General features: G+C 42.0%; 1 protein-coding gene across 1 annotated transcript in view; it reads right to left on the bottom strand.

Moving 5' to 3' along the window:
- Positions 1-22,859, bottom strand: part of LOC124709827 (hemicentin-1-like) — a 432,676-nt gene that overhangs the window by 106,104 nt on the left and 303,713 nt on the right. The window contains exon 9 of the mRNA XM_047240877.1: positions 8,658-8,817. Within this exon, the coding sequence (XP_047096833.1) occupies positions 8,658-8,817 (160 nt within the window). The remainder of the gene's footprint in view (positions 1-8,657; positions 8,818-22,859) is intronic.

Raw genomic sequence — 22,859 nt, 5'->3', positions numbered from 1 at the left:
CTGCCAATATATCTAACTATAACCTGTTCATTTCCGTTTTAAATTTTCTAACCTGCCTGCCCGATTAAGGGATGTGACATTCCACGCTCCGATCCGTAAAACGCCAGTTTTCTTTCTCCTGATAACGATATCCTCTTGAGTAGTCCCCGCCCGGAGATCCGAATGGGGGACTACTTTTATATTTTACCCAAGAGGACGCCATCATCATTTAATCATACAGTAGAGCTGCATGCCCTCGGGAAAAATTACGGCTGTAGATTCCCCTTGCTTTCAGCCGTTCGCAGTACCAAAACAGCAAGGCCGGTTTGGTTAGGTTTACAGGGCCAAATCAGTCAATCATCCAGACTGTTGCCCCTGCAACTACTGAAAAGGCTGCTGCCCCTCTTCAGGAACCACACGTTTGTCTGGCCTCTCAGCAGATACCCCTCCGTTGTGGTTGCACCTACGGTACGGCTATATGTATCGTTGAGGCACGCAAGCCTCCCCACCAGCGGCAAGGTCCATGGTTCATGGGGGGAAAGGCCGTAGCCCTTAACGGCTAAATTTAGCTAAACAGTCCTAAGATATTCGTTCGTCGTACGACCCGCATTGATTTCTGCCGTTATTTCAAGCAGTATTACTTGTCAAATGGTTCAAATGGCTGAGAGCACTATTGGACTTATTTGAGGTCATCAGTCCCTTGGAACTTTGAACTACTTATACCTAACTAACCTAAGGACATCACACAGATACATGCCCGAGGCGGGATTCGAACCTGCGACCGTAGCGGTCGAGCGGTTCCAGACTGTAGAGCCTAGAACCGCTCGGCCACCCCGGCCGGCTGTTGCTTGTCTCTTAGCACTGACTACTACACATAAACGCTGCTGCTCTCGGTGGTTGAGTGGAGGCTGTCGGCCAGTGCGTTCTCCATGGTGCGAGGTAAAGCTTGAAATTTGGCATTCTCGGCATATTTCTGACTCTGTGGATCTCGGAATATTGCATTTCGTAACGAGCTCTAAAATGCAGTGTCCCATTGCGCGTTGTATTACTTCCCGTCACGCGGCCCTAATCACGACAAAAACCTTTTCACATGAATAACCGGAGTGCAAATGACAGCTCCAGCAATTCACTGACCTTTCATATCTCGTTAAAGGATAGTACCATCATCTGTATATGTGCACATAGCTATCCCACGGCTTATGCCACCTCATTGTATGTACTCCAGCAGCTCTGGGAACAATGCGTAACATGATAACGCCAATGCACACTGGCGATCCTTCTACATGTCAGAGAGAATTGCAATTCTATTCATATAAATACCCCACGATGGTGTGTATGTTTACGAAGTACTACTGACACCCGATTATGTCTTCTGGGTGTTCCGCTACGTTTCTCAGACTGTGTAGTGTAACATTAACTCCCATTTACTCTGTACTTTACATTTTCCACTCATACTTGAAATAATCGACTCATTGAAGAGGTCAAGAATATTTTACATGTCATACAACGCTGGTTGCTTCCTTTCAGTTTTATATATTTTTTACATGTGATTCCTCTCCATCAACATATTTATTTAATATTGCTTGTACAGTCAATCGTTGTGACACTGAGATAAGAGGAGTATTACAAAGAGACATGTACTTTAATCGTCATCGAGGAGCAAATGCCTTAAGCAGCTTTAGGTGTGGCCAACGGTACGGCCTCCAAATTTTTCATATATACTTTAATGTTTAATCTCGTGATTTTTTTCTCGACATTAGAATACAGGTTTGTGGAGCGGATGTTCAACATCAGAATAATACCGATATTAAAATAATGTCAATGAACGCCACCAGTCCATTCCTTAGAATAATATGATAACCGCAGGCAGTCAGTCTTCCGTTACTAACGTAATGAACTGATGAGCACCCACTACGCAGAAAGCAAATTTCCAAGTACGAAGGATTACATCATATCATGACGTGCGCACCACATACTTTGAATACATACTTTTGGTGGACTTCATTTAACTCACGTTGCTGACAATTAATTCGGATATTCGAGCAAAAACCAAAGTGTAAGTGGTTTTTTTATAATTAATAGTTGGCTTCAGTCATTAGTTTCACTTGACCACCTATACACTATGAGATCAAAATTGTCCGTACACTTGGATGAAAATGACTTACAAGTTCGACGCGGCCTCCATCGGTAATACTGGAATTCAGTATGGTCTAGGCCCAACCTTAGCCTTGATGACAGCTTTCACTCTCGCAGGCAGACGTTCAATGTGGTGCTGGAAGGTTTCTTGGGAAATGGCAGCCCATTCTTCACGGAGTGCTGCACTGAGGAGAGATCGATGTTGGTCGGTGAGGCCTGGCACTAAGTCGGCATTCCAAAACATACCAAAAGTGTTCTATAGGATTCAGATAAAGACTCTGTGCAGGCCGGTCCATTACAGAGACGTAATTTTTGTGTAACCACTCCGCCACAGGCCGTGCGTTATGAACAGGTGCACGATTGTGTTGAAAGATGCAATCCCCCTCCCCGAATGTCTCTTGCAACAGCAAGAAGGTGCTTAAAACATCAATGTAGGCCTCCGCTGTCATAGTGCCAAGCAAAACAACGGGTGCAAGCCCTCTCCGTGTAAAACACGACCACACTATAAGACCACCGCCTCCGAATTTTACTGTTGGCACTACAGACGCTGGCAGATGACGTTCACCGGGCATTCCTCACCGCCACACCCTGCCATCTAATCACTACATTGTGTACCGTGATTAGTCGTTCCACACAACATTTTTGCACTGTTCAGTCGCGTAATGTTTTTGCTCCTTACAATAATCGAGTCGTCGTTTGGCATTTGCCGGAGTGATGTGTGGGTAATGAGCAGCCGCAAGACCATGTAATCCATGTTTTCTCACCTCCCGTCTAACTATCTTAGCACCTGCAGTGGATCCTGATGCAGTTTGGAATCCCTGTGTGATGGTCTGGATAGATGTCGTCTGCGTATTACACGTTGCTACCCTTTGCATCTGTCGGCGGTCTCTGTCAGCCAACAGACGAGTTCGGAATGTACGATTTTGTGCTGTACAAGCTCCTTCACGTTGTCACTTCACTATAACATCGGAAACAGTGGACCTAGGGATGTTTAGGAGTGTGGAAATCTCGCGTACAGACGTAGGACACAAGTGACACCCAATCACTTGACCACGTCTGAAGTCCGTGAGTTCCGCGGAGCGCCCCATTGTGCTCTCTCACGAAGTCTAATGACTAATGAGGTCACTGATATGGAGTATCTGGCAGTAGGTGGCAGCACAATGCATCTAATATGAAAAACGTGTATCTACGCTGCCACCAAACTACCCAGAGATGGACACTATTCAGCATGTCAGGGAGGCCTTGTAACGTGCTGTTCAGAACAGATCTCCACCCCCTAGTACTCTTACAGATTTATGGATAGCCCTGCATGATTGATGGTGTCAATTTTACCCAGAAGGACTTCAGACATTAGTCAACGTCATGCCAAGTCTTGTTGTGGCACTTCCGCGAGTTTGCAGGGACCCTACACGATGTTAGCCAGGTGTATCAGTTTCTTTGGCTCTTAAGTGTACAAGTGAACCAGTGCACTAGTTGCCACGATGAGGCACACATCGAACTACACGGGTAGAGGAGTTCTTGGAGATGGCTGCGATTGCCGAGCGGTTCTAGACTCTTCAGTTCGGCACCGCGCGACTGCTACGGTCGCAGGTTCGAATCCTGCCTCCGGCATGGATGTGTGTGATGTCCTTAGGTTAGGTTTAAGTGGTTCTAAGTTATAGAGGACTGATGACCTCCGATGTTAAGTCCCATATTGCTCACAGCCATTTTTGAGCTCTTGGAAAGGGAGGATATTTTGCGAATGGAGTGGCCTGCCCGTTCTCCTGACTTACTCGTCTGAGTACCATATGTTCCTGCCTAAACCAACGATTTTCCGATTTTTGTTTTCCTTTCAAATAACAGTGCCTTTTTCATGAAACGACCGATGTCATCTTGTAGTACAGTGAGATACTTCTATGAATGTAGTGCACTGTAGCAGTTACTTACAGCGTTTAAAGCAATAGTTGGTGTGAAGAGCGTGTTATGTGACAGTAGAAGGTGAAGGCATTTTTTATCGTTATCTTATTAGGGAGATAATTAATTTTGAGAGTAACATAAATTGGAGTTTGTACTACCACTTTTTTAAAATTATTAAAATTGAGGCCCATTCTTTTCTTGTTATTTGTACTTATAATTCGTTGTAGGCATTATCAGTTCATGGATCTTTTGAAATGGAGAATTGAGTCTGAGGAAACTGAGTAACTGCTTTCAAATATATCTCATGACACGATGGGTAATTGACAACTGTGTGTCTCAATGGTTTCTGATTGAAACTACAACTATAAAACAACTTATTGTCTACTTTTTACCAATTTCTTCTGGTATTCCACTCTTTGGTGGTGGTGGTTAGTACAGCAATTCTATTATAAATTGATTGTAAAAACAGTGGTAGTTTGCAGATTTGTAGCTTCCTTATTGCGCATTTCCGTCCTGTAGGTGTTCATCAGATAATGTTAAAATTAATATCACGGCCATGTGTCACACTAAAATTAACGCCAATGACATTTAAACCACCTATTTAAAATAGTTATTTTTTGTCCATTTCTTCTTGTATTCGTTGCTTAGTACGATGATATAGTCCAATTTTGTTAAGAGTTGCTACATTCAATTTTTTTTTTTTGTTCTGTTGGGAATCGAAGTGTTAGATGCCATCTGGCACGTGTGGGATGTGTTGGGGAGACATATTACTGCATACCGAAGAAGAAACAGAAGTTGTCAACTTCGCTGGTGGAGGGCAGAGACGGCCTATCACACGAACCACTCACCTATCTCGTAGTCAACGTGGGAGTTGGGAGTAGGTAGCAGAGCATGTACTGTCGTCAGTGGCGATCACACATCTTATTAAGAACAACGACCTGCCTTTTGCAATGTTCACGGGACCCTTATGAATCGAGGTGACGTTAGTGTAATAGTCGACCTTAAATAAAATTGTCATACCTGTTCATCCCGTTGCCTATTTCATTCAGTTAACTTCTGTTGTATACTGTAGCAGCTCCTTCCATGTGTGGTCTTAGTTTCATTGAGTTTCGTTACTTCGCACATTCTGCGACAATTACTTTCATCCTTCAGTTTTGCACACCACTGTATTTACCAGCTGTGGAGCAACGCTTCCATTAAAACAACATAACCTGATAATCTTTTTTTGTACTTTTGAGCTACGGTCATGTAACTGTAATCAGTCTTCAGACTGGTCTGATGCAGTCCGCCACGAATTGCTCTCCTGTGCTAACCTCCTCATCTCAGAGTAGCACTTGCAGTCTACGTCCTAGATTATTTGCTTGATGTATTTCAACCTCTGTCTTCCTCTACAGTTTCTGCCCTCTACATCTCCCTCCAGTCCCATGGAAGTCATATCCTCATCTTAACTGATGTCCTATCATCCTCTCCCTTCTCCTTATCAGTGTTTTCCACATATTCCTTTCCTCTCCGATTCTGCGCAGAACCTCCTCATTCCTTATCTTATCAGTTCACCAATTTTCAACATTCGTCTGTTGCACCACATCTCAATGCTTCGATTCTCTTCTGTTCCGGTTTTCCCACAGTCCATGTTTTTCTACCATACAATGCTGTACTCCAGACGTACATTCTCAGAAATATGTCCCTCAAATTAAGTTCGATATTTGATACTATAGACTTGTCTTGGCCAGGAATGCCCCCCTTGCCATTTCCAATCTGCTTTAGATGTCCTCCTTGCTCCATCCGTCATTGGTTATTTTACTGCCTAGGTAGCAGAATTCCCTAACTTCATTGACTTCGTGACCATCAATCCTGATGTTAAGTTTCTCGCTGTTCTCATTTCTGCTACTTCTCATTACGTCTTTCTTCGATTTGCTCTCTTTCCGTTCAGCAGATCATGTAATTCTTCTTCACTTTCACACAGGATAGCTATGTCATCAGCGAATCGTGTCATTCATATCATTTCACCCTATTTCCACTCCCGAACCTTCCTTTTATTTCCATCATTGCTTCCTCGATGTACAGATTGAATAGTAATCCGAAAGGCTACATCCTTGTTTTATACCTTTTTAATACGAGCACTTCGCTCTTGGTCGTCCACTCTTATTATTCCCTCTTGATTGTAGTACATATCATATATGACTCGTCTCTCCCTATAGCTTACCCCTACTTTTCTCAGAATTTCGGACATCATGCACCATATTATGTTGTCTAACGCTCTTTCCAGATATACAATTTCTATGAACGTGTCTTCATTTTTCTTTAGTGTTGCTTTCGTTATTAATCGCAACGTCAGAATTGCCTCTCTCGTCCCTTTACTTTTCCTAAAGCCAAACTGATCGTCATCTAGCGCGTTCTCAATTTTCTTTTCCATTCTTGTGTATATTATTCTTGTAAGCAGCTTCGATGCATGAGCTGTTAAGCTGATTGTGCGATAATTCTCGCACTTGTCATCTCTAGCCGTGTTCGAAATTGAGTGGATAATGCTTTTCCGAAAACCATATGGTATGTGACCAGACTCATACATTCTACATACAAACGTCAATAGTGGTTTTCTTGCCACTTACCCCAATGATTTTCGAAATTCTGATGGAATGTTATCTATCCCTTCTGCCTTGTTTGACCTTATGTCCTCCAAAGCACTTTTAAATTCTGATTCTGATACTGGATGCCCTATCTCTTCTAAATTGACTCCAGTTTCTTCTATCACATCAGACAAATCATCCCCCTCATAGAGTCTATATCTGCTCCTGTGTACGCCTTCCAATCCAGTATCTGTTATCGGAATCTCTGTCTGACCAAGATGTAATCTAACTTAAACCTTCCCGTATCTCCTGGCCTTTTCCAAGTATACCTCCTCTATTTGTAGTTCTTAAACAGCGTACTCGCTGTTAGTAGCTGAAACTTGCTATACAAACTTCTCCCTTTTTTATTAGGGTACTACCTTGATTTGACCCTCAGATTTTATGAAGTACAACAAAGCTATGTATCATTAAGGGGTGCTAAGTGAAGTCATCGTCAAGATGTTCTGAGCTATGTATTTCTGTAATCAGGGGCTATGCAATATAGACTTACAACCTAAGCTGTTCATATTTGACCACTAGTCAACCACTAAATTCCTTAGCATATTTTCAGATCATGTTCGCACCACGTGTAACTTCTGTGTTGATGTCCATTCTGTCGGTCAGTCGTTTTATGGATGGAATATACGTTTTCTACTGGTCTGTCATACATATTGTGTCTTTGTACTTATCTACATGCTGGGACACCCAGTTCAATAGATGTTCACGATCAAATTACACCCAACGTTGTTGTAATTGATAATGAGTTAAGGCTGAAATTACGATAGTAATGTAAAATTAAGAATTTTGTACAGGGGCAAATAACATTCTAAGGAAATAAATGTCTTCAATTTGACAGTTTTACTATCACGAAACCGGATACAATGAAATTCATTTGGCATTTAATGAGATTTGGGCTGATACATACACTATGTGATTAAAAGTATCCGGACACCCCCAAAAACTAACGTTTTTCATAGTAGGTGCATTGTGCTGCCACCTACTATCACGTACTCCATATCAGCGACCTCAGCAGTCATTAGACATCGTCAGAGAGCAGAATGAGGCGCTCTGCCAACAGTTGAAGAGGGTCGTAATGTGTAATAGGCAGACATCTATCCTGACCATCACACAGGAATTGCAAACCGCATCATTATCCACTGCAAGTACTATGACAGGCTGGAGGTGAGAAAACCTGAATTTCATGTTAGAGAGGATCCTCATAAGCCACGCATCACCTCGGTAAATGCCAAACAGTGCCTTGCTTGGTTTAAGGACACTGAAAAGAGGGAAAACGTTGTGTGGAATAACGGTACACAATATGCCAACAATAACATTCGGAGGTGGTGGTGTTATGGTGTGGTCGTGTTTTTTATAGACGCGGCTTGGACCCCTTCTTGTTTTGCTTGTCGCTATCACAGCACAGGCCTACATTGCCGTTTTAAGTACCTTCTTGCTTCCCTCTGTTGAAAAGCAACTCGGCGATGGCGACTGCATCTTCCAACACGATCGAGCACCTATTCATAGCGCACGGCCTGTGGCGGCGTGGCTACACGACAATAACATCCCTGTAACGGACTGACGTGCACAGAGACCGGATTTGAATCCAATAGAACACTTTTGGGTGTTTTGGAATGCTGACTTCGTGCCAGGGCTCACCGACGGACATCGATACCTTTCCTCAATCCAGCACTCCTTGAAGAGTGGGCTGCCATTCCCCAAGAAAACTTCCAGCAATTGATTGAACGTATGCCTGCGGAAATGGAATCTGCCATCAGAGCTAACGGTGGACGAATACCATACTTAATTCCAGCACGAACTTGTAAGTCATTTTCAGCTACGTGTCCGGATACTTTTGATCACATAGTGCAGAAATGTGATTAGCAAGTCATTAGGAAGATGAGGTATACTGTTGCTGGACATGAGGCGTGAGGGAGGTTTGAGGTTTATGGGAATTGGTAGCGATGTTCGGGGCTTTTGTGGAAAGGGGGTGGGTGTGGGGAAAGGCGTACGTGTGGTGCGTTTCGCACCGTGGGCTGTGCTCACACTTGACGTCGAGGTTGAAGGCGTTGCTCTCGGTGTCGCCCTCGCTGTTGCTGGCGACGCAGGTGTAGAGGCCGGAGCTGTTCCTCGTCACCGCCTGCAGCACGAGCGTCTGGTTGCTCAGCAGCGTGCCCGCGCTCACGTTGTTGTGCAGTAGGCGACCCTGTGGGCACAGAGCCGGGAAGCGCAGCTGAAAGCGACTTGTACGCGTCGCACTCACATCAAAAGGGAGAGGCGGTAGATTCTACATCAGAAGAGACAGCCACTATTCTTACTTCCTAGAGTGAGGAGCTACCAAGAAGGAGTGTGCGCTATGCGATATGGTCAAGGAGGAGGAAATAAATTGTGGCATCATATGTACGAACACATGAGCAAAAGTAGTGCCTCCAAATTTTTATGAGAAAATTCGTGAAGCTTCTTAAATAAAACAAACTTCATTAACCGTGTACATTAACAATCTGAAACTTATAAAACTTACGTAAACATCGGAAAATGTTTGTCTAGATATGAACAACTGTTTGAAACTGTCGGTTCTAAACCGGTAACGACGTTATTTGTGTAAATACAGAGAATTATCAATAGCGGCTGTATGCTGTTTTTTTTCCTGCAGGAAGTGCATTTGTTTTATTTTCTAAATAAATATTACTTCTAACGCTATTTCTGCATTCACGTTTTAAATCTCTCGTCATTCTGGTTGTCATACTCCACTGGAAGAGGGTATTAACCGCTATTTCGTGAATAAGATGAGTGTTTTGTACCACTTATTCGCGCGTGAAATTATGTCGTTAGTGACACATTAAGATGGTTTCAATTCTTTATGCCCTTCCAAATTTTAATCCCTCTTTCTATGAATCAATGCAGCCGACGTAAGAGATTGTGACATAATTTTAGTTTGTTTCATCAGAGAGGACAATTAACTGCAAGAGATGGTAAATGAATTCATCCCTTGCGCCCACAGTATAACAAAAGCATATATTTATTAAGTAACCTAAAGATGTATACCCGATTCTTTTACAAAGCAGTCCGAGCTATATTACAAATATTTCTCTTTGTGAAATTAGTTTCGTTCTGTTGCCACTCTGAATACAAAAGCGTACAGTGTCAATATGCAGAATGTACCTCTGATGCTGTATGCCAGCGTTTAATATGCACCTGCTATTGAGGTTCGTAAATATACTTATGAAATTCTTTTAATACACTTATTCAGAATCAATAGGCCTATATATGTATATCATAATGATTCAAATGAGACGTATTACACAAAGTACCCAACAATACGAGTATCAGGTCTACACGACCTATACGTCTATACACTTATCCTTCGTGACGGGCCACCTTGCGGTGCATTGTGGGAATTACACTGAACGAATTTGTCACAGCCTGATCAGTTCAGTCTGTGTGTGGAGCGGTGGAAATACGAATGTCAGCATAGTTTAAGGACATTGTCATTATCCTAACTTGAGAAATACGACGGAAGCAGAGCAAGTATTGTACAGTCTACACTGAGTATCGTTCATCAGTTTAACCTAGATCTTACTACATTAAATGTATGGGGTTAAAATACTAAAATAAAAAGAGACAGATTCCATTTGCTGTCATTTCACTATTTGTAAATGATAAGGATGATAAGGATCCCATTTAATATGTGGAAATTACTTTAGATAAAGTTTACAAAACGAAAACAAGTATCTTATTTTGTGCAGAACCATTACCAACGAATCTCTGGTTTGACTGAGTGCTGCTCCGTTTCTGAAATCCGTAACTAAAAACTGTTGACTCTTTCTAAAACGTATCAAACACTTGATTTGTTTCATGGAGTATCTACAGCCCTCTATAACATCAGAAAATCTTGTCCCCTCATAGATGCCTTCATTGTAATCTTTCCATCTATCCGCTGACTCCTCCGCATTTAAAAGTTGTATCCCGCTGCACTCTAGATGTTACCACACTTGATTTTAGTGTTACCGGAGGTTGTTTTGATTTTTCTGTATGGTGATCAGTACTTCCAACAGCTATTTCATTTTCGATTTCTCCACATTTTTTCATGGTGCCATTTCGTCTTAGCTTCCCTTCACTTCTTTTTTATTTCATTACTCGGCGACTTGTATTTCTGTGTTCTTGAATTTCTCTGAACGTTTTTGAACTTCCATCTTTCTCGGATCAGCTTTAGTATTTATTCTGTTACCCATGTTTTCTTCGCAGTTCTCTTCTTTGTATTTAAGCTTTCCTTTCCAATTTGTGTGATTATTCTTTTTAAATATGTCCATTCTTCTTCAACTTTACTACCTGATGAGCTATTCCCTATTGCTGTATTTACAGGATTCAAGCGTGTCTCGTCATCCTTTAGTACATCTGTATCCCGCTTCTTTGCGTATTGATTTTAGCTTACTACTCTCTTGAACGCAGCTTACCCTTCACCATTACTAATTTGTTATCTGAGTCTATATCTGCTCCTGGGTATGCCTTACAATCCAGTATCTGATTTCGGAACCTCTGTCTCGCCATGACGTAATTTAACTGAAATCTTCCAGCATCACCCGATCTTTTCCAAATATTCCTTCTCCTCTTCGCTACTGGCATTCGAAATTTATTAAGGAACTCAATCAGTCTCTCTTCTTTCATTCCTTGTCCCAAGCCCGTATTCTCCTGCAACCTTTTCTTCTATTCCTTCCACTACAACAGCATTCCAGTGCGCCATGACATATTTTCATCGCCTTTTATGTACTGGATTATCCTTCCAATATCCTCATATATTTTCGCTATCTCTTCATCTTCTTCTTGCGACGTCTGCATCTATGCCTGAACTATCGCTGTCGGTGTTGGTTTGCCGTCGATTCTCACAAGAACAAACCTATCACTCTTCAGCATAAGACACTCGTTGCCCTACCTTTCTATTCATAAAGAACCCTACTCCCGTTTTACCATTTTCTGCTTCTGTTGATTGACCATAAACTTATCTGACCAGAGATCATTGTCTTCTTTTCATTTCACTTCACTGACCCCAAGTATATCTAGACTGAGCCTTTACCTTTTGCCTATTCCGATTTTCAAATTTCCCTACTACGTTCCAGGCTCTGACATTCCACGCCTCGACTCATAGAACGTTGTCCTTTTGTTGATTGCTCAATCTTTTTCTAATGGGCACGCCCCCTCCCCACGCCCTGCCCCGCCACCGTGGAAGTCCCCTCCTGACATCCAAATGCGGAGCTATTCCGGCATCTTTTACAATAGAGAGATCATAATATCACTTTTTCAATTACAGGCCACATGTGCTGAAGATATACGTTATGTGTTTTTAATGCAGTGGTTTCCATTTCCTTCTCCATCCTCATGTCGTCGATCAATTCTGATTTTCGGTCTTTAGGGGCGGCTTCCCACTCCAAGGACAAAGAGAGTGCCCGAGTACCCTGTACCTCTATCCTCTCGTCCACCCTCTTTGACAAAGCCGTTGGCAGAACGAGAGTTTCTTCTTATGCTCAAAATGGTTGAACTGGCTCTGAACACTATGGGACTTAACATCTGAGGTCATCAGTCCCCCAGACTTAGAACTACTTAAACCTAAGGATAGCACACTTATCCATGCCAGAGGCAGGATTCGAACCTGTGACCGTAGAAGCAGCGCGGTTCCGGGCTGAAGCGCCTACAACCCGTCGGCCACAGAGACTTCTCATGCCAGAAATCTTCGGCTGCCGACTCTAATTATTAATCAGAATTGAAGCAATAATGGATTTTGCACCCAGGACCGAGGACTTTTTGATTACTAATCAAAAACGTTACCCCTCCACCAGATGTGGTGCGCAATTTATCGACAGGTAAACATGGAATTCTCCATCCATATCTGCTTTCATAGTCCACTTCGGTACATGTTACATAATTCAGGCACGACACGAAATTTTTCTTCATAAGAGGCTTTCCTATTTACACTGCGAGAAAAGTGTTCAATTTGTCTCATCTGTGAGTTGAATCTGCTAAACGAGACTCGTCCGTCCTGCAACAACGATTTACAGTAATTCATTTGCTTGCTTGCTTGCTTTTAGCCACTTGGTTAAATATTCTCACAACTATGGAAACTGCTATTAACAGAAATATCAAGCAGAAAGGACCTGAGTAATCGTGCTCCATTGAACCAATGAGATTCTATGAAGTTATGTAATGGGTTCCGCCCTCTGTTTCCTTTGTTCTGTATTATGAAACTTCATTCAGTCACCTAGTATCCAGATACCATCCACATTCGGCAACAGGTGTAGCATCCAACAACTATTTTTCCCATACACGTTTTTATATGTATAGGAATGTGCTTAGCGCACGTGGCAAGTATGTAGACGTTTTCTATATCGTACGTTACTTTAAAAGCTTGAGATCACGGTCAACACTGAACAGGGACAGAGGAAGTTTGTGATAGACTAAATACTCAAACATTTTCTTTTACTCCTGACTCCAAATTCGTTTTCTATTAGCGAGGGATGTAACAGATGTCATCGTTGTCTCATGATATTTGGGTCCCTGATTCGACCTTGTCTATTTGCATACTTAGAAAAAAAATCATCATCTATGTTTGGAGATGATTTATTGTATAAGGAATCTCCCCTTTCTCTGAGAGTGGCCTTGCCATAAGGAGATACACGTCCTCATAAGCTCGGCATTCATTTGCTGGGTACGGGTTTGGCGATCCCAGGTTTCCTGAGTTGGGGACTGGTAATTGCCTCCAGTCCTTTGTCGCTGTAAGCTCTGGGCATGCTCCAGCGACCAATTTACGGCGCAGCGGTGGAATGTAGTGCTTCACAGGGAACGGGGATCTTATCCAGGCCGTCCGGATTATGAGGATGGTAAAAGCTTCTACAAAAGACCCATCAGTCTCAAGCTATGCTCTGAGCCGATGACGTGCATAGCTGTTGAGGTGGAGCAGTCGGTAGAAGGCAAACTCTGGGGAACATACAGTACCTCTGTTGTATAAGGCTTGCCTAGGCAAGGGGGCTTCAGTCCAGCTGGACTTACATTGCCCTAGCTGCTCTCGTAGGACCGAGAACGTCTGAAGGCAACAATATGGAGTTGGAATATAGTGTCTTCTGCGATAGTGTTTACCTTTTTTGCCGGTCGACGCCTCGTAACAGATATCTCGAAATGGCGTACTATCGTGAACGGCCATTAATTAATTGATCAGTCGCATACCACTGCGTACGTTCATTTTATTAAGAATACTACACCCCAAGATTTCTCAAGTAACACTTGCAAATGGCTACACGACTGATTCAGAGATCGTTGAAATGGTACACTGGTTCTGTACTAATGTTACTCCATGAATAACTTGGCACAATGAACTTTCCGGCACAAATTCAGCAAAACTACGCCATAAGGAGTTAAGTTGGTTGTGTTTGGGAGGAGACCAGACAGCGAGGTCATCTGTCTCATCGGTTTAGGGAAGGACGGGAAAGGAAGTCGGCCGTGCCTTTTCAAAGGAACCATCCCGGAATTTGCCTGGAGTGATTTAGGGAAATCACGGAAAACCTAAATCAGGATGGCCGGACGCGGGATTGAACCGTCGTCCTCCAGAATGCGAGTCCAGTGTGCTAGCAAGGAGCTAAGTGCCTTCATTATTGTGACCACGCACTATGAAGTAAGAAGATATTTTCAGTAAGCCGACGCTGTAAATTAGCCCGCCACCGCTTCCGAAAAGCGACCTTGAAACACCTTTCAGTTCCGACAAAGCGGCCAGAAGGGCCAAAAGGACGACGGGAAAGCAGGCCAAGTGAAGTCACTGTTGCTTCACGGTGGCGGGCGATCGCATTAACTTGTTTTATTCTCCCTGCTAAAGTGCTCGTGAGATTAATAGAACCCAGTACGTAGTTCTTGACGGCGAGTGTCCAGCAGAGACAAGTCTATCGTCAGGAGCTCCCCAGGGATATGTGACACTTCTGTAGCTAAGGCGAAGAAAAATCTCAGTCGCAGATGTCTTACTGGTGGTCAGCCACTCCCTTCCAGTCACCTGACCATTCTCAACCAACGTCCAAACGCAAACGAAGGAAGCGGTCCCTACTGCTGATCTTCGCTCATTCGTTTCCTCTGTTTCTTCTGGGGTGACCACGTGGCCCCAACACAAATACCTGATTCGTAGTCCCGTCGTAAAGGTCTATGACCCTTTCGTTTTGGGATGGGTAAAGGAAGCCATACTTACAGGAACAAGAACCTCGTATGATTTGGAAATAACTTTCACCATTACACTCAGGAATGTTCCAATGATATATTCACAGCGGGAGTTGCAAGAATATTAAATCAGTTACGAAAAATGCTGCCAGTACAATTGCATAAACCAAAATATAGCTGATATAGAGACCTGAATATCTAGTGACGGTAATGTTCAAAATGGCGAGTTGTGTGGGTATAATATGCAACCAGCTGCTTTTTAAATTTCGACACGGATTATTTTCTGTACCGTTAACTACTTGTCTAGTCACTAGTGGCTCATAATTACATAGAGGAGTTACTGGAACGCCATCTGGACCCTGTGTTGCTAGATCCTATGGTCGTGGTGACTCCATTGCCTCATGGTATCTATAACACTCTAATTTATAATACTGAGAAACCATCATGGATGTACTGATACACTTTTCTTATGTTACAGTCGCTTTCGTTCAAAAAAACATCACCAAGTTACAGAAGATAAATCCATCAAAAATACTCACAAAGTGCCATTGACTTAACAGGTGTGCAAGTCTAAGAATGACTGGTTTAATGCTGCCCACCACGAATTCCCCTACTGCGCCAAACACTTCATTTCGCAGTAGGACCTGCAACCTGCATCCTAAATAAAATTCTGGATGTTTTCCAATCTCTGTCGTCATCTACAATTTCATCTTCTACAGCTCCCGCTAATACAATGGAAGTTATTAACTGATGTAGTAATAGATATTTTACCATACCACCCCTTCTTCTTGTCACTGTCTTCCATATGCTTTTCTCCTCGCCGACTCTGCGAAGAACCTCCTCATTCTTTACCTTATCAGTACGCCTAATTTTCGACATTCTTCTCCAGCAGCACATCTCAAATGCTTCGATTCTCTTCTTTTCTGTTGTATGTTTCACTATCATTCAATTCTGTGCTCCAAACGTACACTCACAGAAATTTCTTCCTCAACTTAAGATCTATGTTTGATACCAGAAGACTTCTCTTGGTAAGGAATGCCCTTTTTGCCTTTTTCCCTAGGTGGCAGAATTCCTTAACTTCATTTACATTGCGATCAACATCCACACTTTAAGTTCCACGTTAGTCTCATTTCTGCTACTTCTAATAAATTTCGAGTTTCTTCGACTTTCTATCGATCCATATTCTATACTAAACAGACGGTTGATTCCATTCAGTAGATCCTGTAGCTCTCCTTGACTTTCATTCTGGATAGCGATGTTACCAGCGTATCTTATCATTCATTAGATCCTGTAGCTCTCCTTGACTTTCATTCAGGATAGCAATGATACCAATTTCACCTTGAAATTTAATTCCATTCTTCACCCATATTTTATCTTATTCATTGCATCTTAGACGTACAGATTGAACTGCAGGGGCGAAAGACTACATCCCTGTGCAACACTGTTTTTAATCCACCCGCTTCATTCTTTACTCTTGTATGTACTGTATATTACTTGTCCTTACGTGTAGCTCAGAATTTAGAACATCTTCCACCACCTGACACAGTCGAACGCATTTTCTAGACCAACAAATTATTCTGTACATTATTCTTGTCAGCAGCTTAGACACATGAATTGTTATGCTGATTGAGCGATAATTCTGGCACTTGTCGGCTCTTACTTTCTTAGTGGCTGAGTGCATGATGTTGTCCGTAGGTCGGATGTTAAATCCCAAGACTCATACTTTCTACACACCAGCGTGAACAGACGTTTTGTTGCCACTTCTCTCAATGATTTTAGGAATTCCGATGGATGTTATGTATCCCTCTTTCCTTGTTTGGTCGTAAGCCTTGCATAGATCTTTTAAATTCTGATTCTAAAACTGTATCCCCTTTCTCTTCTTCATTGACTACTGTTTCTTCTTTTGTCGCGTTATCAGACAGGACCTCCCCTCCATAGTGGCCATCAGTTTACTCTCTCCATCTCTCCGCACTCTCCTCTGCATTTAGCAGTGGGGTTCTCGAAACACCCTTATTGTTACAGCCCTTGCTTTTAATTTCACCGAAGTTTGTTTTGACTTTTCTATAAGCTGAGTCAGTCTATCGATCATTGTTTCTTTCTCGATTTCTTCACACTTTTCATTTAGCCACATCGCGTTAACTTCACTACACGTCCTATTTATTATGTTCCTTAGTGACTTGTGTTTCTGTATTCCTGAATTTGCCTTAAAAATTTATTACTTCCGTCTTTCATCGATCAACTGAATTATTTCCTCTGTTGCCAATGGTTTCTTCGCAGTTTCCTTCTTTGAACCTAAGCTTTTACTTCCAACTTCCGTGACTGCCCTTTTTAGAAGTGTACATTCCTCTTCAGCTGAACTCCCTACTCAGCTATTCTTATCGCTGTATCTATAGCCCCAGAGAGCTATAGTCTCAGAGGAAGCGTATCATTTCTTAAGAACTTCCGTATCCCACATCCTTGCACTCTGATGCTTCCTCACTAGTCTCTTAAACTTCGGGCTGCTCTTATCATTACTAAATTGTGATCTGAGTATACATCTGATCCAGGGCACGCCTTACAGTCCACTAACTCACTTCGGAATCTCTGCCTGATCAAGACGTAATCCAAATTAAATCTTACCATATCTCAGGGACTTTTCCAAGCACACCTCCTGCTCCTGTGATTTTATTGCAAAACCTAATTTGTCTTACTTCTCTCTCACTCCTACTGTCAAGCATATACAACCATCGAAACCTCTCTTCTTCTCCTTCCCCTAACAGCCGCATTCCAGCTACCAATGACAATCCGATTTTCGTCGCAGGTTATATAGTGGATTACCCGATCAGTACCCTCATTTACTTTCGTTATCTCTTCATCTTATCCTTGCGACGTCGGCTCCAATACCTGAGCAATAGTTGTCGATATTGATTTTCTGTCGATGTTGACGAGAACAACCCTATTGCTGAACTGTTCACAGTAGCTCAAACACTGGTACACGTTCCTCTTCATAACGAATTCTCGTCCCGTCGTATCATTTTCTGTCACTATAGATACTATCCAGCACTCATCGTCTTTCCATTTCACTTAACTGACTCGCCACAATATCTGGAGTGGGAGTTAGCATTTCCATTTTCATATTTTCTAGCTTCCCTGCCAAGCGAAAACTTCTAACATTCCTCTCCCCGGCTCCTAGAACATTATCCTTTCGTTGGTTGATCAATCTCTTTCTCGTGTTCACGTCCCCTTGGCAGTCCCCATCCGGAGATCCGAATGGGGAAATGTTCCGTAATCTTTTGCCGATGGAGAGATCATCACGACATTTTTTGAACTACTACATACCCTGCAGATAAACATTATGTGTCTTCAGTGCAGTGGTTTCCACTGCCTTCTGCATCCTCATGCCGTTGATCATTGGTGATTCTTCCGCCTTAAGAGGAGTTTCCCACCTCAAAGGCCAGAGCGTGCCCTGAGCTCTTTCTCCACTCCTCCGGCCTCTTTGACAAGGCCGTTGACTCGATGAGGAAAGACTTCTCGTGTCCGAGGTCTTCAGCCCCCAATGCTGATGATTTTTATTCAAAATTTAAGCGGTAGTGTGTTTCTAACGCGGGATCGAGGACATTTTGGTTACTAATCAAAGACGGTACTCGTTGGCCACGGGGATGGTTCCTACATACCGGCAAAGGAAAATTATGTAATAGGACCAAAATATAAAGACCCATAGTCATGTTAAAGAACTTGCCTTTAACATCTTGTAAGATAGCAGCTTCACATATAGATTTGAGGTGATTTTATAACTTTATAAATTTTAAACAAGTACTCCCTATTACCTTGGTTCATTGTTCTTCCATTAATAAATAACATGACATCGATGTACTGAAGTAAATTTGCGGCCCTTGTGAGTCAGTGCAGGCACCTTCACCCTAGACAAAAACAATGGAGCACCATCTTGTTAACATACACCATTTGTCGTCTGCCATTACGCCTGCCACCCATTCACACCACAACAACTGCCAACGCTAGACTTACTGTCAAAAAGATTCCAGCTTAAGTCTCTGTATTTAATCTAGTGTATAGTGACGTCATTTCAATGGCGCAATACACAATAATACGTTTGTAAACTTAAATTATGTGACATCTCATAATACAGATAGTGTAGTGGACCCAAATCCCACTGGAATCGCTTCAGGATTAGCTAGTGGTGGCAACATGCAAAATGTGTTTATAATCTTTTGAATAGATCTGGTTGGAGAGATATGCAAGCGGCTAAGACCATAGAAAGACAATAATCATGATATTTGGACTTCTGTATGGACTTTTTGTATGAAGACTTGGTGACACACTTTTTAATGAAACTTGAAATTACGTAATAAACGTAAATAAAATCAACTTTGGTGGTTTTTTAATAATGTTACCGATATTCAGCAGTGGACATCAAGTTGATCTATATTAAATTAGTGAATAGTATTGAAAAGCAATTGTAGCAAAATTCAGGACAGTTGCTAGTATGAAATCATTACCAAATAAATGACCATTTTAAATGCCAGTTGCAGTATCCCAACCACAGCGGATATAGTGAAGATAATGTGTAAGTGTCGCTGCAATCACTTACTTAATAAAACAAAAATTTACTATTTCGAAAATATGTAGCGGCTTAATGAACGCTAATAAAATTGTAAATATTTGATAAAGTAACAATCATATTTATTATTCACAACAATTAGCTAACTGGTACACAAACCAGAGCCTACGTTCGACGGTGTCTAAACATTTGGGTGGCCATGCAGACTCGTGTCGCTATCTTTGGAAAGCCTTTACTTTGTCGTATGCTCCTCCATATGATAGATTTCCTTACTGTTTAAACTATTGTCGAATCTCTGTAACGTGAACACAGGGGAAATTCTGTAATGAAACAAGCCAGTATTCCACGCACGGCTCTGTTCTGGCGTAGTTCAATACAGAATACATTCCATGGTGAAACGGAAATACTCTGCACATCAAAAAACGTGTACTTTGTAGCACTGTAAATAATGCAGATAAACACACACACACACACACACACACACACAAAAGCCAGCGCGCACAACCTGTTAACCGATACGACACATGCCACATTATCCGAGCAACGGGTCGTTGAGTCAAGGGGTGTGGCAGTCTGCCTGCTGAGTTATACTATCATACGCAGCACAAGAGACAGCTCTCGAGCTGTACGTGAAACATCCTGTATGTTAACACTGCTACGTATTAGACTACTTATTGATTGAGGCCTAATGAAACGATAAATTTACTCAACACTAATATGATTTAACATTGGTGTTTTTCACTAACATAAATCTTATATGGATTTTCCTTCTTCACAGTTCGAGCAGTCCTGAAGATAAATGACGTTTGCTTTACTGTATCTCTCATTACATAATATTATCATAGTAACTTTTGAAAACATTAAAACCGTTAGAAATATGCGCAATAACACTATTTCATATTTTATACACTTGTCTCCGTGGTTAACAATCGTATTATGTTCACCGTATAAAGTTATCAATAGATGAGTTTTGTTATAACTGTAAATAAATCTGAGATACACAGTGACCAATCGATGGATTCTAAACTCGTGCTTCAGACGGAAACGCCATTTTTGTAAACTACAACTTAAAACGATACGTAAAAAATGTTGGTTCTGACCGCTACGGTCGCAGGTTCGAATCCTGCCTCGGGCATGGGTGTGTGTGATGTCGTTAGGTTAGTTAGGTTTAATTAGGTCTAAGTTCTCGAAGACTGATGACCTTAGCAGTTAAGTCCCATAGTGCTCAGAGCCATCTGAACATATTTTTTTTTTTTTTTTTTTTTTTTTTTTAAGGCAGATCCACCTCTTATTCGCAGTGGAATAACAGGTTATTTTGCGACATGGCCTCCATCAAATAATCCTGCAAATCCTGACACGAGAACAGTGATTATCTTAATTTTGACACGTACTAGAAATGCCTTTTAGCAATTTATGTATTGCAGTCAAAGCAGAATGTCAAAATGCCTGACTTCTGACAGTCTCATTTCAAAAATGATGTTTTAGTTGCTATTGACTAAACAATCGATCAAGACATAACAGTAGCTTGTACAATATTTAGTCTACACGAAATCCTATTACTGTTTTGTAATACTCTGATTGATCTGAACCGTTTAATGTACATCACTATAACACCTTGTTATAATTTTATATTGACATTTTTCTACTGATTTTTCACGCTATTGCCTACTTAAACTCTGTTCAATGAAAACATTACAAACACAATTTTTTTTACGATCAGAACCAGCAATTTGTGTGCTTTCCCAATGTCACTTGGATGCGCAGAGCTATCTGTGTTATTAGGCATCAAAATAGATTAAATTTACGCAACAACTTTTCTGAGTCCTAAGAGAGAGATAATAATTCCGACTTAGTGAGGGTCCGACATCATGGAAGGGGTGTCACTAACCACTATAATAAATTCATATGCCTCAGCTGAGAGGAGTCTCTATGGCTGCAGTACTAGCGTGGACATTTTTGGTGAGATTAAGCGGAATACACACCAGCAGACTAGAAATGCGTATCAATAGAAGATGCCATTACATCTCTTTTACCTAGAGAGAAAGTGGTAACACTGACTTAGAAGGGTGGCAACATAATTCAACCGTTAACTGCATAGATGTCGTATTGATTATGAACAGAACAATAGTAACCCTAGACACCTGGTAGTGCTTCTTCATTACTTATAAAGTTATAAGTCACCTCAAAAATACTAGTACATATGAAGCAATGGATCCGCATCGTGGACAATTAATGACTGTAAGATAAATATATTAACGATTAACTTGGATTAGGTAATACACACTGAAGTGCTAAAGAAACTGGTATAGGCAGCCGCCTTCATATACAGAGATACGTAAACAAGCACAATACGGCGCTGCGGTCGGAAACGCCTATATAAGACAAGTCTCTGACGCAGCTCTTAAATTGGTTACTGCTGATACAGTTGCAGGTCATCAACATTTAAGTGATTTGGAGGAGGTATTACAGTTGGCCCACGAGTGATTGGACACACCATCTCTGAGCCAGTGATGGAGTGGTGGTTTTCCCGTACAACCATTTCACGAGTGTGTCGTGATATCAGGAATCCGGTAAAACATCAAATCTCCGACATAGCTGCTGCCAGAAAAAGATCGTACAAGAACGGGACCAATGACAACTAAAGAGACTCGTTCAAAGTGACAGAAGTGCAACCCTTCCGCAAATTGCTGCAGAGTTCGGTGCTGCGCCATCAACAAGTGTCAGCGAGCGATCCATTCAACGAAACATCATCGATATCTGTTTTCGGATCCGAAGGCCCACTAGTGTACCCATGATGACCGCACGACACAAAGCCTTACGGCTAGCCTGGTCCCGTCAAAACCGACTTTGGGCTGTTCATTGGGAACATACTGCGTGTTCGGATGGGTCTCGTTTGAAATTGTATTGAACGGAGGGACCTGTACGGGAATGGATACAATCTCATGAACCCATGGACCCTGCATGTGAGCAGGGGACGGTTCAAGCTGAATTCATTTATGTCCTTTGTGAATTACGACAGACTTGGGCAATTCCAGCAGCACAATGTGGCTCCTCAAACGTCCAGAACTGCTACAGAGTGGTTCCAAAACAGTCCACTGGACACCAAACTCAAGAGACGTGAACATTGAGCATATCTGGGATGGCTTGCAACTTGCTTTTCATGATAGAACTGCATCCCCTGCACTCTTACGAATTTATGGACAGCCCTGCAGGATTCATGGTGTCAGCTCACTCTAGCACTACTTCAGACATTAGTAGAGTCCATACCACGTCGTGTTGCGGCCTTTCGTGCGTGCTCGCTGGGGCCCTGTACGATATTATGTTGGTATACCAGTTACTGTGGCTCTTCAATGTATATTATTAGGCTCTAATTGATACCATATAAAATAAAAAAATAATAGAGCTCACAGTCAAAGCGGATATAATAATTTACAAAACTCAGACGAACCAAAGTTGCATTAGCCAGAGTAGCCCAAGAGTTCCTATGGACTTTGAGTGCCAGAATG

The sequence above is a fragment of the Schistocerca piceifrons genome, chromosome 1 (assembly GCF_021461385.2).
Source record: "Schistocerca piceifrons isolate TAMUIC-IGC-003096 chromosome 1, iqSchPice1.1, whole genome shotgun sequence".
Taxonomy (NCBI): Eukaryota; Metazoa; Arthropoda; class Insecta; order Orthoptera; family Acrididae; genus Schistocerca; species Schistocerca piceifrons.
Note: the sequence above shows the minus strand (reverse complement) of the source record. Positions and strands in the feature narration are given on the sequence as shown.